Genomic DNA, 18,381 nt, shown 5'->3' with positions numbered 1-18,381 from the left:
GCCAGGGGCCCCTCTCCTTCTCCCCCAGCCAGCCAGGGGCCCTCTCCTTCTCCCCCAGCCAGCCAGGGGCCCTCTCCTTCTCCCCCAGCCACCCAGGGGCCCTCTCCTTCTCCCCCAGCCATTCAAGGGATCTCTCCTTTTCCCCCAGCCACTCATTCATTCCGAGTCCATCTGGAAAAGGATACAATAAGGTAGAGAAACTCGCCATCTGAATTCCTCCAATCCATACCCCACCATAAAAGACTTACAATCATAAACATCACAACCACATAGACCTACACTCCCCCCAATCCACCTCGATTACATATATCTCCATGTATACAAATTCATTCCCAATGCACATGATCATGCTCCTCCATAACCTGACATAAAACTTTAATATGAAGCAAAACCACAATATCGCGTCCACTTACCACGACTCTACAAAACAACCACACAACCCCACAAACACACCTCAGATGCATTTTAATACATGGGGTGATGGTGGGATATGCATGTGGAAGATGCTGTGGTGTTGCGATGTGGGTGCTGATGTGTAGGTGGTTGTGAACTTAATAGTTTAAACTCATTTATTTTTTGGATGACAGGCTGCCCAGATCTGCTCATGTAGAAAACCAAGATTACAGTTCCCGTGTTATGTCACTTTCACATGTGCTGCAGGGCAGGGGCTCAGACTTGCAGCCATGCAACTCTCTGCTGTGGAGTATGTTTGTTTCTGTAGGGAAACCAAAAAACTACAAAAGGCAGGAGTAGGAATACCAGTGACACCACAAATATGTGACCAGGCTGCAGAGTGACCAATCAGGGGCGTGGTTACCTGCATGTTCCCGGGCCAGGGTGGAGATCTCCTCCCGGGAGAAGGTGTACTGTGCAGTGTGCATAGATCAGAGCCAGCAGGATCCTAATCACCAGCGTGGCGGCCTTCACAGCCCAGGACTGACTCTCTACAGCCAATCACGGCAGAGTGAGCTGACAGACCGGGCAGCCACTTTCTTCCTACTGATGCGGGGAAACGCCAACCACCCGACTCCTCCACATCCTCAATGTCCTCCCTGCGGCCCCTTCACCTGCCTCTGCCGCTCTACCCAGCTCTCCTCCGACCATCAGACCTCTGCCTGGGAAAGCTGCGTCCGACACCATTGGCAGCGCGAGCATGGACAGGACAGGCCGCCCTTCAGCTCCAGCGCACAGAGTGGCCATTACGATGACTGTGACAAGGGGGAGAAGCCGCGATGACATCAGCGCACATCGCGATTCAGCTGCTCTCTACATCGATGCAGAATCGAGCAAGGCCGAATCGCGATGCATCGATTATATTCAGCACCCCTAATAATATATGCGCACACACACACATATATTATATATTATATATATATATATATATATATATATATATATATATATATATATATATATATATATATATATATATATATATATATACATACATACATACATACATATACACACAGTGGCTTGCGAAAGTATTCGGCCCCCTTGAACTTTTCAACCTTTTGCCACATTTCAGGCTTCAAACATAAAGATATAAAATTTAAATTTTTTGTGAAGAATCACCAACAACAAGTGGGACACAATTGTGAAGTGGAACGAAATCTATTGGAGATTTTAAACTTTTTTAGCAATTAAAAAACTGAAAAGTGGTGCGTGCAAAATTATTCGGCCCCTTTACTTTCAGTGCAGCAAACTCACTCCAGAAGTTCAGCGAGGATCTCTGAATGATCCAATGTTGTCCTAAATGACTGATGGTGATAAATAGAATCCACCTATGTGTAATCAAGTCTCTGTATAAATGCACCTGCTCTGTGATAGTCTCAGGGTTCTGTTGAAAGCGCAGAGAGCATCATGAAGACCAAGGAACACACCAGGCAGGTCCGTAATACTGTTGTGGAGAAGTTTAAAGCCGGATTTGGATACAAAAAGATTTCCCAAGCTTTAAACATCCCAAGGAGCACTGTGCAAGCGATCATTTTGAAATGGAAGGAGTATCAGACCACTGCAAATCTACCAAGACCTGGCTGTCCCTCTAAACTTTCAGCTCAGACAAGGAGAAGACTGATCAGAGATGCAGCCAAGAGGCCCATGATCACTCTGGATGAACTGCAGAGAACTACAGCTGAGGTGGGAGAGTCTGTCCATAGGACAACAATCAGTCGTACACTGCACAAATCTGGCCTTTATGGAGGAGTGGCAAGAAGAAAGCCATTTCTCAAAGATATCCATAAAAAGTCTCGTCTAAAGTTTGCCACAAGCCACCTGGGAGACACACCAAACATGTGGAAGAAGGTGCTCTGGTCCGATGAAACCAAAATCCAACTTTTTGGCCACAATGCAAAACGATATGTTTGGCGTAAAAGCAACACAGCTCATCACACTCAACACTAGAGGTCGACCGATATATCGGCCGGCCGATATATTGGCCGATATTTGGTGTTTTTTTCTTAATCGGCATCGGCTGATGTGCTGATAAAAAAGGCCGATATAACTCAGCGCTACTTGCAAATGACTTCTGAAGTCAATACAAGTTGCCTGAAATCTTCTGTGAAGCACTTCTCTCCCCTCTCTGGGCAGCCTGCCAAATCTGATAAAAAGAACCTGAAATGATACAATGTTTACACTTCTGAATGGTGTGTAGAAGTTCTCAGTTTAACCATTTAAAGACTAAATCTTTTCTGACACTTGTTGCTTACAAGTAAAAATACTGTATTTTCTGCTAGAAAATCACTTAGAACCCCCAAACATTATATATTTTTTTTTTAGCAGAGACCCTAGGGAATAAAATAGCGGTTGTTGCAATATTTTATGTCACACGGTATTTGCGCAGCGGTCTTTCAAACGCAATTTAAAAAAAAAAAAATACACTAATAAATTAAAAAAAAACACTAAGCAGTAAAGTTAGTCCATTTTTTTTTGTCCAAAAGTTTTGATTACCTGTTTTTGTGTATTTATTTTTAAGATATAGTTTTTTTTTTTTATATATTTTTTTTAATCTAAATTATACATACAAGTGAACTGATTGGAGGTTTGTTTTGTTTAATAAATGTTTAAATGTAAAAAATTTTCTGTATGACTTTAGGTTGCTTTCACACTGCAGCAGGCATGCGTTGACGGTAAAACGCTGCTAGTTTTAGCGGCGCTTTACCGTCATTTTAGCGGCGCTATTCGGCTGCTAGCGGGGAGCTTATAACCCAGCTAGCAGCCGAGGAAGGTGTTAAATGCACCCTTGAAGCGCCACTGCCGAAACGCTTTGCAGGCACTTTGGCAGCGGTGCGCATTCATTTCAATGGGCAGGAGTGGTGGTATACACCGCTCCAAAGATGCTGCTTGCAGGACTTTTTTTTAACATCCTGCCAGCGCATCGCCTCAGTGTGAAAGCACTCGGGCTTTCACACAGACTGCAGGGGAGCCGTTTTACAGGCACTTTATAGGCGCTATTTTTAGCCCAAAAGCGCCTGAAAAACGCCCCAGTGTGAAAGGGGTCTAACTGGTAAATTTGATGAGATGAAGGAAAAAAAAAAAAGAAAAGAAAAGAAAAAAAAAAAATCGGCCTAATATAATCGCCCCAAAAAAAAATCGGCATCACATATCGGCCATCGGCCACCGAGATTTCTAAATATCGGCATCGGCCAGAGAAAAACCCATATCGGTCGACCTCTACTCAACACACCATCCCCCACTGTCAAACATGGTGGTGGCAGCATCATGGTTTGGGCCTGCTTTTCTTCAGCAGGGACAGGGAAGATGGTTAAAATTGAGGGGAAGATGGATGCAGCCAAATACAGGACCATTCTGGATGAAAACCTGTTGGAGTCTGCAAAAGACCTGAAACTGGGATGGAGATTTATCTTCCAAGACAATGATCCCAAACATACAGCAAAATCTACAAAGGAATGGTTCACAAATAAACTTATCCAGGTGTTAGAATGGCCAAGTCAAAGTCCAGACCTGAATCCAATCGAGAATCTGTGGAAAGAGCTGAAAACTGCTGTTCACAAACGCTCTCCATCCAACCTCACTGAGCTCGAGCTGTTTTGCAAGGAAGAATGGGCAAGAATTTCAGTCTCTCGATGTGCAAAACTGATAGAGACATACCCCAAGCGACTTGCAGCTGTAATCGCAGCAAAAGGTGGCTCTACAAAGTATTAACGCAAGGGGGCCGAATAATTTTGCACGCCCCACTTTTCATTTTTTTTATTAGTTAAAAAAGTTTCAAAAATCCAAAAGATTTTGTTCCACTTCAAAATTGTGTCCCACTTGTTGGTGATTCTTCACAAAAAATAAAAATTTTATATCTTTATGTTTGAAGCCTGAAATGTGGCAAAAGGTTGAAAAGTTCAAGGGGGGCGAATACTTTCGCAAGCCACTGTGTGTATTATATATATATATATATATATATATATATATATATATATATATATATATATATATATATATACACACACACACACACACACACACACACACACACACATATATACACACACGCATACATACAGTTGTGGCTAAAAATATTGGCACCCCTGAATTTTTGTCAGATAATGCACCACTTCGCCCAGAAAACTGTTACAAATGTTTAGGTATTCTCATGTTTATTTCTTTTGTTTGTATTGGTAGGACACAAAAATGTGGAGGAACAAAAAGCAAAATCGGATACATTACACACAAGACTCCAAAAATGGACTGGACAAAATAATTGGCACTCTCAATGTAATATTTGGTAGCACACCCCTTGGAAAAAATAACTGAAAACAATGGCTTCCTGTAACCATCAATGGAGTTTCTTACACGTCTCTACTGGAATTGTGGACCACTCTTCTTTCACCAACTGCTTCAGGTCTTAAACCATCTCTGGGTGCTTTTTGATGTGCGTTTTGGGTCATTGTCCTGCTGTAAGACCCATGACCTTGACGGAGACCCAAGTTCCTGACACTGGGCACCTGACACATTGCACCCCAGAATTCATTGGTAGTCTTCAGATTTCATAATACCATGCACACTGTCAAAAGCAGCAAAGCAACCCCAAAATATCAGTGAACCTCCACCATATTTGACTGAATTCTTTTCTATTCTTTTAAAGGCCTCATTTCTTTTTCTGAAAACAGTAGAATGATGGATTTTACCAAAAAGCTGTAATTTTCTTTCTTCTGTCCACAGCACATTCTCCCAAAAGGATTTTGGCTTCCTCAGGTAAGTTTAAAACTCTTTGATCAATTTGTCTCTATCCTCCATGTCCAGGGAGATTAGCTACAGTGCCACGGGCTGTAAACTTCTTGACAATGTTGCGCACAGTGGACACAGGAACATTAAAGAGGAAGTAAACCCTGATGGGTTTTACTTCCTCTGTCGTTCCCTGCAAAGTAAAAGCATAAAGGGCTAGTATGCATCACATACTAGCCCATTATGTGTCACTTACCTGCAATCGTAACCCACGCTGTCCCTGTTGGTGGAAGCATCAATCTTCTGCCCTCTTCATTCCGGGGCCGTGGACTCCAGCTCTGTGACTGACCAGAGCCCCATGCTCAGCTCTTGTGGTGGAATTTTTTTTTTTTTTTTACAGTCCTTGTCCTTTGGTTTCCAGCGTTGTCAATTTGGTCTCTCATACTTGCCACTCTTCCCAACCTCTGGGTATACGTATTAGACTTGATTACTTATATGCATTTGAAGAGTCGGCACTGTCCCACGAAACGCGTCAGCATAACATAGATGCACCATGTCCTACAGACGGTTTACCACATTTTTAATGCGCTATACCATAGACCCAACATGTTATATAGTTCCACAGGGTATCCGGTCATGGAGGTCATGGAGGTCATTCTTTCACACCATGCCATGTTATGTGTCATGTCATTTATTGTACAATCATGTTTTATTACTAAATTTGTAATTATGCATGTACTTACTGTCAAATACTTGGATAATCACCATTGCAGAAGGTACAAATGTATGTTTAACAATTATTTACTGTCCAATATTATGCCTCATTCAAAGTCGCAATCTTTATCCATTCAGTGTGGCACACAGAGACAGACAACAGAAAGGTTGAGTCAATTTGTCACCATTTTAACTGGTTGCTAGTGTAATTTCTGTATTGTCAGCACCTGTTAATTGTTACAGGTGAGCTTAATTACAAATTACAGCAGCATCACAAACTTGGAAAGCAATTATCTCGTACAATTGTGTCAGATTTGGCTTTTTGTTTCTCCACTTTTTTGTGTCATACCAGTACAAACAAAATAAACAGGAGAATACCTAAACATTTGTAACTGCAACAATTTTCTGGGCCAAGTGATGCATTATCTGACAGAAATGCAGGGGTGCAAATATTTTTGGCCATGATTGTATAGGTAATAATATTAATATATATATATATATATATATATATATATACACATACACATACACACACACACACACACATATACATATATATATATATATATATATATACATATACACACACATACACATATACACTGCCTTTTGCCAATGTGTCACAGTCCAATACAGAGGTAGCATGTGTCCTCCTAACCTTTCTCTACAAGTTGTTTCCACCTCTTGGACCACTCTGTGAGCTGCTGGGCATACACCTTTTCAATCTTCGCCCGCTCATGGATACAGTTCATTAAATCATTGCACAGTCTGTGGCCATCATCTATCCTCTTCACTGTGCGCTTGTAGTTGCCAACCTGAGCAAAAAAAGAAGATCAATGTAACGCATGGAATCAACCAAATTCAAGCATCAAAAAATGTTTAAATTTCAGCCACATTCAGCAAAAATCATTTTTAGATTTTACAGGTTTTGATTCAGTTGACACAAAATAAACAGATCCTCAATCACAGTGCTCGATTACACAAAGACACCATTAGATTAATATTTGCAGATGCATAGCCCACAATCCTGAGTAGAGAAAGATGTAATGTCCAAGGAATCTACAAAGGTTCATATTTAAATCAACACCTATAAAGAACCCAATTTCCTAAAATAAACCAAAATTTTAAAAAATTCATTGATGGGTCCGTGATAAACCATCGTTTGCATCCATAAAGTATACATGGCTAAACAGCATACTTGTACATTATGCTAATGTTCCGTCATATTTGACTTATTTCCCCAGAATGCAGCTGTGTGCCCTCCCTCATCACTATACAGCTTGTACCATCTTCCAGGAAACACATCCTACTGTTGACATGTTCCTCTGGGATCAACAGGAAGGCCTACCCAGCTCCTACACATGCGCAATGGAGTTGCATCATCCCGACACTGGGCTTCACTCTTACATCTATCAGGAGCTCAGTATTTTACACAATGCTTTAACAGCAGATAGTGGTAAAGAGGGATTTTTAAGGATAAAACCGTTTTCTGGGAGAATAGATGGTCTTCCAAAAAAAAAATTGAAAATTTAACATTTCCTTTTCGTGAACCCTTATTTATCATAGGAGGCTTTCTTCATCCATCCATTAATGGTCCTTCTTAACTCTGAGTAAGTGAACTTATCTATTCAACAGAAGTGTAGTGAAGAACATGGATAAGGCATAAGGCAGATAGTACAATTACACTACAATTAAAAAAAGAAGCAATCAGAGGGCCCTGCTCATTAGAGCTTACAATTTAAAATGTATTCTTTGTTTATGCAAGCAGTGCAAGTACCTGAACTTGACTTGGTATCAGCCTCCTGAAGTCTCTGTACAACAGAGCTCAGACTGGGATTGGGAGATGCAGCACCAGCAGCCAATCAATTCATGACAAACTCATCATTCAACTCCTTGCCAACAAGAGGAAAAAAAGTGACAGAGCTCATCACTTATTGCTTCTCATTTCATTGTCTAGTCAAAGGATGGGATCAGGTCTCTTGCTCCATCAGACAGGGCTGTGCAACACAGCTGAGCAAATCCTGAGACTGGATGGACAGAAATACAAATGCTTTGGCGGGTAAAGTGGCTCTCATATATATTAAATGTGTATGTAGCTGTTTGCCTGAAGTTCAGCTTTAACGTGTGAAAATGTTCTCTAAGAAAATCAGCACTCAACAGTATGAGGACCACCTCCGTCTGGACACCTCTACGCACAAAGCTGACTGAATTGGTTTAACTAATTTACAATACGCAGGCTCTGACATCAGTGGTTACCAGCTGGATAATTAGGGCAGACTAATCTCTTTGATAACATACTAACATAAAGAACAAAGCCAACAGCTGGGAATGACTATTTAACAAGGCCGCTTAAAGGGATACTACTACCAGTGTTTCAAAGTATTCCTCCTCTTCAACTACAAATGGAAAGCCATTTATTGGGAAAAAATGACGACCATTAGTAATTGCCCATTACATGATCAAACACAGACACATTTCTCCAGAGAAGAAAAAACTGTAGGTGTTCTTCAAAGTACTAGCAAATGGAATGGAGAGATTCTCCTAGGGAATATATGGAAAATACTGGACTGGGTGACAAACAATGGGTATCATTCCAACAGAAGGAGAAACTCCAGGTAGGTTTTTTTGGCCAGCACTGCAAAGAGATTCTACAAGAGACTGGAGAGAAAAAAAAACATTGGTCCTTTCATAACAAATTGACATCCCCTTTAAGAAGGCCTTGGCTTGGAGGTCGCTATTTCTCATCTGAAAAACAATAGGACTTCGGGCTTGCCAGAAAAAACTATTTTCTAGAGCACAGGATAGGACACAGACTTCTTTTCAACTGGCGTTCTAGGCAGCCATCTTCAGGTAAATTGACAAAGCTCCAGGGACAACCCCGAAAAAAAACCCCTCCCTGCTAGCCTCAGTTTTTTGTTTTTTTTTTTTTTTTTTAGCGAGCATTAGGGAGAGATCATAAGAAGAGGAGAGGGAACGGTGTGCTGTACTGTACTCCAAGAAACATTTTACTGTTAAAGCGTTTGTTACCCCAACACTTGATCTTCCTGATATGTGCCTGCTATACCATGTACTTGTATGATAAAGTATCTTGTTCTCTTTGTATTGCTTCCTTTATGTGAAATCCCAAGTGTTCCTGCCAGACCCTCTGCTTTCCTATTAAAAACTGACCACACTAAGCAGGAGAGCACACTGTGGTCAGTTCTCTAGCTGTGCTGGGAACTCAGTGTACTCCCCTCCAATGATCAAACTTGTCCTGATATGTGCCCACTGCACAGCCATTGGGAAGCTCAGTATGCTGCTGTGTCTCCTCCCCCCAATCTAATGCAGCTGAGAACAGAGGAAATGTAATCCCCTTTAAAAAAAAGGGAAAAATGGTATTTATAATTAGAGGTGCCCCAAAATATGCGCCAAAAGAAAAGGTGTCGAAAATGGCACCGAAAAGGGGGCGGTCCGCCCTGGGTGCCGCACACTGCGGGGGTGTCATCTGGCAGCTCAGTCAGTCCTCCCCTCCCTCCTCCTCTCTCAGAGACGCGATCTCCCTGTGTGTCACAGAACTGAATTTGTTCGGCACAGGCTGTAACAATGTCCCGCCTCCTGTGATACCACTGTCGGGAAATTGAATTAGTGTGGCGTGAATCATAGGAGGCGGGACTTTGACTTAGTTATGAGGAAAGATTGCGAGCACTGAACTTATTTTCTCTGGAGAAGAAACGCTTGAGAGGGGATATGATTTCAATGTACAAATACTGTACTGGAGACCACACAATAAGGATAAAACTTTCCTGCGAGAGGGAATTTAAAAAGACTCGTGTCCATTGACTAAAATTAGAAGAGAAGCCGTCTAACCTTAAACTGCGTAGAGGGTTCTTTAACTGTAAGAGCGGTAAGGATGTGGAACAGCGGCTGTAACAGCGGCTGCCCGTCCAGGGAAATTAAAATCTAGCTCCGTGACATCACCGCTCTGATCCAGGCACTGGTGAGGTGGCATCTGGCAGTGACTGGTGAGGCTGCATTGATCTCTTGTATCATGTCTGCAGTCTCTAAACAGGTCTGCTAGAGGTGCACTGAATGGAAATTTTGCCAATACTATTAGCAGTGTGTTTAAGTAAGAGATTGCAGACATAACACAAGAGATGGTCAGAGACTTTTTTTTTTTGAGCTTTTCTTGCACTAAAGGCAAACAATAAATTCATATTGATTTAAAAATTGATATTAATTAAAAAGTCGAATATATAAAAGTATAAATATTTTTTAAACTGTCATTTTCGGCTTTCGGCTATGTGCATCCTGCATTTTTGGTTCCAAAATTTCTATTCGGCGCACCTCTATTTATAATTTTTTTTTTCTAAACAAAAATGTTTTGCCTTTCATTTCTAATTTTAACTTAATAGGTTGTTTTACACGGTGTATGTTTACAATCACTTTAAGTAAAAAATTCTATATTCCCGATCATACAAAAGCAGTCCATCTGAGGGGTGGGCGACACAGAAAACGCCACATAACAAACATATCAAGAAAGGGTTGATAGACTCAAAGCAGCTTGTAGCACCAAAGCTGGCATTAGGGGACATTTTAGCATTCACCTAGTAGGACTTAAACACGTGAACAGAAGCCCAAGTGGCAGCCTTACAAATCTGAGATACAGATATTGAAAGGCCAGAGAGGCAATAACAGATCTAGAAAAGAAGACCCTAACAGAGAAAGGAGGAACCCAATCCAGGAGGCGTAACTACAACCTTCAGGGCCCCGGTGCAAAAAACCATAAAGGGCCCCTTGACCCCATCCCAGAGCCCTTTCTCACGTTCTGTAGGGGGCCACCTCCTGCCATCTTGGGATCAGGGACAGAGTGATGGTGGGGGGGGGGGGGGGGGGGGGGGAAACGGACATGGACAGAGGAGTGGGGGGGGGGGGGAGAAACGACATGGACAGAGGGATTGGGGGGGACGACGACATGGACAGAGGGATTGGGGGGGACATGGACAGGAGATTGGGGGGGGACATGGGCAGAGGGATGGGGGGGGGGGAACATGGGCAGAGGGATGGGGGGGGGGGGGAACATGGGCAGAGGGATGGGGGGGGGGGGGAAACATGGGCAGAGGGATGGGGGGGGACAGGGACAGAGGAATGGGGGGGGGGAGAGAACAGGGACAAAGGGATGGTGGGGGAGGTGGCATCAGGGATACGGTGGGGGGGTGGGAATCAGGGACAGAGGGACGGTGGGGTGGGTGGGGAAGTGGGGATGTGGGATCAGAGACAGTAACATTCACTTGCTCTAAGTTTCCGTCAATTCCCTCTCCTCCCCCTTCACTGTCAGCTGACTTTCTCCCTAACTCCAGTTTCTGCCTCCCGACATGGATCTGCTTGGAGGAATGGGCGGAGCTGCTGTGCTCAGGCATAGTTTACATGACTGTTTCCTGTAACTAGAAAACGGCAAACGGCGACCCCCGACCCCCCCCCCCCCCCGCTCACACAGTGTACTGCTATGTGTGGGACGTAATGTCACGATCATTGCCTAGAAACGGCGGCAGCGAGCAGGTGGTGGTGGCCCCCCCCACAGTGGTGGGATGCCAGGGCCCAGTCGCAAGCGCGACCCTGGTAGTTTTACCACTGACCCAATCCTTCAAACTACTGGTTACACAGGTTATTGTCAAATCAAACTAGCGATGGTGGAGCGAGAGGGAGGGAGACCATTACAGGAGCCTTCAGGCAGCACAAATAGGGAAACGGTTTTCCAAAAGCAAGCAGTAGCAGAGAGGTCAAATCTCACAGCATGTACTACATTCAGGTAGAGAAGGGAAATGTCCTTAGGATGCTTTGGAGCAGGAAAATATTCTGGTTAGGGTGGAAAGAGACCACCTTTGGAAGAATGGAGGTCTTAAACCTCAAGACAACTTTGTTCTTGTGCAGCAGTAAAGAAAGACTCCTTACAGGATAAGGTCACTAACTCAGAGACTCTCCTTGCAGAGGCAATGGCGACAAGAAAAGCCACTTTATGGGTAAGGTCAGACAAGGGAATATCAATGATAGATTCTAAGAACCAGTATGAGGTACCAAAAGAATAAAGGTGAACAAAGACCTTAACCAGAGCGTGATCTGCCAAGCATCTATGAAACCAAATGGCCAAAGCCAAGATTGGCCACTCAAGGCCAATGATGGTACAGACTAGACTGGAAGGAAGGACAGAATACATCCCACCCAGCAGTTTCTAGGATGAAAATTCCAACTCACACTAAGCAAAGTGGGCCTTCCAGGTGCGATTCCAAAAGGCCACTGGTCCCTCCCTCAGATCTGTGGCTTGAACCGAAGCCAGTGGCTGACAGAGGATAGAACACTGTTCCTTGGGAGAGGAGGACTGCCAGGAGATTAAGTATGTCTAAGTACCATGTTCTCCTGGCAAAGGGAATGAAGATGTCTGGATTGAAAATCCCATTCCACCAGATTGAGACAATGATTACCATGAAAGTGGGTCTACCAATTTTTTCACATCTGCAATGTGGACAGCAGACAGGGTGATAATGTGACGTTCTGCCGAAGAAAGATCACGTTTGCTACCTCCTCTTGATTACTGATGCAAATTGAATTGTTCATTCTGGTTGGATGTCCTCGCAATGGAGGAGTCAAGTAAAATGGTAACCAAATTTGTTGCAGAATGTCAATGAGAATGCAAGCCTCCCCTGACTACAGAGTCCCCGAAAAGAGAAGTGGTGGTGGTGGTGGGGATCCCAGTACTACGCACTTAGCTTATGAGTGATGAGCCCTACATGCTTCCAGAAACCATAAATGATCTTCAGTCAAGCAAGACAGGATCAGGTTGGACGAATCCCAGGCCGGTTATATAAGCTTTGAACCCAGTATAAACACGCTGCTTGCTGTACACAATAGAACACTCTATATGAACACAGGGCTCCTCTCTCATAGATGGAGATTCTAGTTACATAAGGGCAGAAGTGTCAAAGCAGCACAGACTGTGAATTATCAATGTATATGAATTGTGAATACTTCACATTCCTGTGGGAGATCATATCATTTCATCATCCAGAGACCGTAATCTAGGTGTTAACCCTGCATCTCCCACACACTGCTTAATATAGCAACACTTACACATTTCAACATTACTCATCAAGCGTCAAGCTCATCTGCAATTGTGTGGTATTTATAACAGAAACAAATAGCACTGTCCCAGATGCTAATTAACAAGCCTCATGTATAAGAACCAAAAGAACAAATGAACCTGCACTCAAAAAAAGTGAATTTTTTATTAGGACTATTTGTACCTAAGGGTGTTGTAAAGGCAAAAGTTTTTTTATCTTATCTCAATGCATTAAGATAAAAAAAACCTTGTGTGCGCAGCAGGCACCCCTTAATACTTACCGAGCCCCTTCTCTATCCAGCGATGTACACGATTCCCTCAGCCGTCCGGGACTCTCATCCTAGTTGGCAGGGGCACAGCCGCAGCACCATTGGCTCCCGTGGATGTCAAAGTCCGTTAGCGAATCAGGGGAGAGAGGGGGCGGGCCAGGGCTGTGTCTGAATGGATACACGGAGCTCTGACTTGGCTCGGGTACCCCCATAGACCAGCAGGAAGGAGGGGCCAGGATCACAGAAGGGGGACCCGAGAAGAGGAGGATCCGGACTGCTCTGTTCAATACCTTTGCAACAGAGGAGGCAAGTATAACATGTTTGTTATTTTTTCTTTTTTTGCGAGACTTTACTATCACTTAAGCAGTCCCCCGAAAATTGTAGCTTTTGTCTTGAATTCCTCCTGACAAATAAGTGCGTTTCCAGTGCCTTGATTTCACAAAGATACGTTTGATTGCTAGTCTCACCAGATTTAGGCCTCATGCACACAGGGCATTTGCTTATCTGTCCTAGATGCCTTTCTTCCTGGCAGCAGTGTTTTGGCAGAAAAAGTTTGATGCCCGTAAACATGTTTACGTGCACCAAGCACTTAATTCATTTCAATGGCCAGAATAATAATTTATCTATCGATTGAAATTAATTAGCACTCAAGCGCTTCACACATGAATCGTTTTAGGCTCGGTTTCTGCTAGTGCGACTTGTCATGCGACTTGGGACTGCCAAGTCACATGACAAGTCGAAGCCCACGATTTCTAGTGAGTACCGTTCATATCTGTGCGACTAAGTCGCATCGACTTCAAAGTAGTCCCTGCACTACTTTGGTCTCACTTTGAAGCGACTTGAGGTCCATAGACCTCAAGAATACACAGGTGTTGCTTTAAGTTGCATCAAACTTGCGGTAAAATCGCTACAAAAATCAGCTGACTTTTAGGTCGTAAAAGTGGAAACCTAGGCTGAGGCGTCATGCACACAGGGCATTTTTAAAGCTACTGTTCAAGTTGTGCCTAGCCTAGAGTTATTTTTTGGTCTCTAAACGCCCCTTCATGTTAGCTTGTGTCCATGCACATATAGGAGTTTAGAAGCAGAGAAAAGAAAAACTCACTGCCAGCAGATCAAGGAGCAGCAGCGTTTTGGAAAAAAAAAATGCTCGACACATTTAAGCGCACCTTAACGCTAGGCGAGTTAAAAGTGGTGGTAAAGCCAGCTTTGTGATTTTTACCTACAGGTAAGCCTATAAGGCTTACCTGTAGGTAACACGAATATCTCCTAAATGTGCACCATTTAGGAGATAATCACCCTGGATGCAGCCAGTAACATCACTGGTGCATGCGATCCTAAGGTCAGGCATACCTTGCTGGAACGTCATAGCTTTGTGCCGGAATCAAGGGCTCCCACACGCATGCGCGGGAGTGACGTCATTGCAGCTTCGGTCAATCACACAGCCAGAATGTGTGAACCCAGAAAAAAGACCAGGGGAAGATGTCAGCCTTCTCAGCGGTGACAGCGCGCCCCATGAAGGCTTTGTTTCAAAGTATGCATTTCATAATGCGATGCACGCTAACACAATATGCAATTGCCTTACAGGTGTTTTTTTCAACCACTTTAAGCGCTTGAACGTTAATTCACTTCAGTGGAGAGAATTATTATTTTGGCCAATGAAATTAACACCTTAACACCTGACATGCTTCTATGCCCTTAAAAACATGTTTACAGCTGCCAGGGAGGAACAGCATCTATGAGAGATGGGCAAACGCCTTTGTATGCATTAAGCCTTGGAGTGAGATTAGGATATATCTCTACAGTGCTGCTCACGGTTCTCCTTGCAGGAGAGAACTAGGAGGGCAAGGATCTACCAGCGTCGGTTTCATTTCATTGTTGATCTGTGCTCCTTCCACTTCACCTGCTGCTTCCTGAATATCTCCCATGATTCATCAGTTCACAAGTCATCAGGGTAGCCTCGCTGACATGGGAAAGCAAAGCGTCTCTCCTCTACCTAGATGGCTATCCCCACATAGTGGATAACACGTTAAGTAAGTAATGGGGAGAGTTCAGCTGCATGGAGACCACAGAAAATACTAGGAACATGTCCTTTGTCTTCTACTTGTCTGGGCACTGCTTCCACAGCGCAGTTGCTCTTTTAATTCAAAAATGAAAGGTAGTTGCAGACATTTGATGCCTAAATTATATACGCTGCTCTAAAAAGTGATATTAGTTGTAGTGTACACCAAAAAGTGTGTATATTGCTTCCAAAATAAATATTGAATCAAATGAATAATAAATAGATGAAATACTTATATGAGTAAATACATAAAATAAATGCATATAACATAAAATGGTAAACTTAATTTAAAAGTGCTTGGTGCATAACTGTGTTTAAAATACCAAAGGCATATACGAATAATACAGCAAAGAGCTCCTGTGCAGTTATAAAGTGTCCAAAAAGGTCATTAATGACTGTGCTGGAAAAAGCAATACAAGCAAAATGTTTGGTTCAGGTCATATGACAAGGTGCTCATGTGCATATGAGTAGCATCCAACTGCGTCACTAATAATGTGATAATATAGTCCGTGTAATTTGAAAAACAAATTGGTATGTGATCCAAGATGTGCTGGGGTGTCATCACTTAGGTGCCCCCCTTAGGTAGTAAACGCTCACATTAGCGCGTGCGACTTTGCAATTAAGCTAAGTCAAAGCATGCATGTGAACCACCTCCGGGCTCTTTAGTAGTGTCAGGCTCCTGGGCTCCTCAGCATATCCATCCGGGATATATAAAATAGGAAAACTCGATAGTGCAGTAAAGTTTTAAACAATTTATTAAATAAAGCAAAATCCCCTCCAGGGGTACTCACAGAGATCGGGTGCGTCAGTTCACCATTCTATGATAAGCATGTACAGGTATATACCAAAATGGTATCGGGATGATACGAGCGTCCTTCTCAGCTTACAAGCTGTGTGTCGTGCTGTTCTGACCCCTCCCCATTAGACATTAGATTCAACATAATTGCCGAGAACACTATTTTTTCTCTTCGGTCAATTCTAGATTTTTATTTATTTATTTTTTTTTAGAAAATAATGACCAAGTAGCCTAAAAAGTTTAGGGAAAATAGTGGAGGTGACAAGTACTGGGAAGATATTTAGCAATAAGAAGTAGGAAGAATCTCATCAATCCACCCATGAGATACAAGGGCAAAATGAACCAAAACCAATTAATTATTATATGACTAGAAGAACAAAATACATTTGATTCCACATATAATAGAATTTCTAAATTGAAGCCTTTTAAAATAAATTTTCAGTTTGCTATATTTTTTTCTGATTGCGCCACAACAGTTCCTCTTTTCTGCAGATAAATTTAGATTTTATGCTCTGGGACAGCCAAGTTTTTTCCACGGTTTGCCCGTCTTAGAATTTATGATCTAAGGCAGGGGTAGGCAACCTTTTGAGCATTGTTCCGAAAAAGAAATTGAGCGTGCCGATTTTATAACAAAAAAAAAGTCAACTTCACACTTTCAATCACGAAAAGGGTTTTTTATAAAGTAAATGCTGCAAACTACTTTAGTAGTGAGAAATTAACATCCTGCACTCTCACGCCTCAGATCACTACCCCCCCCCCCCGCTCATCTATCCCACCAATGTACCGCCTTTCTCCTCTGCCCTGCCACTGTACCCTCCTGTAAATCTGCCCCACCTCTGTACCCCCTGCTCTACTGCCCAACCACTGTAACCCCCTGCTCATATCTGTCCCACCAATGCACCTCTTTTCACATCTGCCCCACTGCTGTACCCCCCTGTTCTTCTGTCCCACTGCTGAACCACCTTCTCATCCCTCCTCCTCCTGCACATCTGCACCACCACTGTACCCCCTTGCTCTTCTGTCCTACCACTGTAACCCCCCAGCTCATTTGACCCATCAATGTACCCCTTTTCTCATCTGCCCAACCACTGTACCTTCCCGCACATCTGCTCCACCGCCGCATCCCCAAGCTCTTCTGTCTCACTACTGAATCACCTCCTTATCTGTCCTTACACTGAACCCATCTGCCCCACCAATGTACCTCCTGCACATCTGTCTCTGTACCCCTCCCTTCTCATCTGCCCCAACACTGAACCCCCTGCTCATCTACCCCATCACTGTACCTTCCTACTCTTCTGTCCCACTGCTGAACCCCCTTCTCATCTCTTTCACCACTGAACCCCTCCTGCACATCTGCTCCACTGCTGTACCCTCTTCTCATCTATGATATGTGTGATATGCAGAGCGGTGAAAGGAAGCAGAGATGAGACACACCTACCTGCGCTAGCACACTAATCCTGCTGATCCAACACTCGCATTCAGCCCATGTGCTTGTATGTGATGCATGGGATGTATGGGATGTCACATACAAGCATCTGGAATGCATGCGCAATGATGAGCTCAGGTCAGGGGCATTTTCTGAAAGCAGTTGGCCGGTGTGCAGGATCATAAGTTGGGCCCTGGCAGCTGAGAAAAAGTTTCTGCGCTGCAGTAAAAGTTGGATGTGATTTTCATTGTACCAAATACTGGCTGTGGCTTAAAGGGACACAGAGTGCAGGGGTTCAGTAGTAAGTGACACAAAGGCTCAGGAATAATTTCAACAAAGTTCCCAGAAGCTCAACAGTAATTTCACAAACTGTCACCTGATTGTGATTTTCTCAATCACAGTGAAATCCCTTCTATCTGAGATTGGTAGTGGCAACCAAGCGAGTCATCTTCCTCCAGATGGTGGACAGGGCTAGCAGGACTGTGAATTGGCTTGAGCAGTGGTCAATGACAGTCATCCTCCTCCTGGGAAAACGCCCCCCCCCCCCCCCACCAGAACTGCAACCAATCTCTTCCCCATCACAAAAGCTGATGATAAAAGGTACAGCAAAGTTAGAGAACCCAACAATGTTTCCCATCTTTTACAATGTGTGGGGGCACAGTGCCTCCCCCTCAGTGCGGGGTGGGGAACTCTGAAATTGGAATGCATTAGTGTCTCACTGACACTTCCCTGCACTGCTCTGCTGATGGGGAGGGAGTCGAGTGCTGGCAAAAGAGGCTTTGTGTGCCGGGGGTTGCCTGCCCCTGATCTAAGGTCTGAAGAAAAGGGAATATACATGCATACATACATAAA

At 43.5% G+C, this 18,381-nt stretch overlaps 1 protein-coding gene across 4 annotated transcripts in view; it reads right to left on the bottom strand.

Annotated features, from left to right (window-relative positions):
* The window catches only part of PACSIN2 (protein kinase C and casein kinase substrate in neurons 2), a 211,761-nt gene that overhangs the window by 50,312 nt on the left and 143,068 nt on the right, over nt 1-18,381 (bottom strand). For all 4 annotated transcript variants that reach the window (XM_073621962.1, XM_073621964.1, XM_073621965.1 and 1 more), the window contains one exon: nt 6,548-6,704. In XM_073621962.1, the coding sequence (XP_073478063.1) occupies nt 6,548-6,704 (157 nt within the window). The remainder of the gene's footprint in view (nt 1-6,547; nt 6,705-18,381) is intronic.

The sequence above is a fragment of the Aquarana catesbeiana genome, linkage group LG03, assembly GCF_042186555.1.
Source record: "Aquarana catesbeiana isolate 2022-GZ linkage group LG03, ASM4218655v1, whole genome shotgun sequence".
In the NCBI taxonomy this organism is placed as follows: Eukaryota; Metazoa; Chordata; class Amphibia; order Anura; family Ranidae; genus Aquarana; species Aquarana catesbeiana.
The sequence above is the reverse complement of the archived record's forward strand: the minus strand, read 5'-3'. Positions and strand labels throughout refer to the sequence as shown.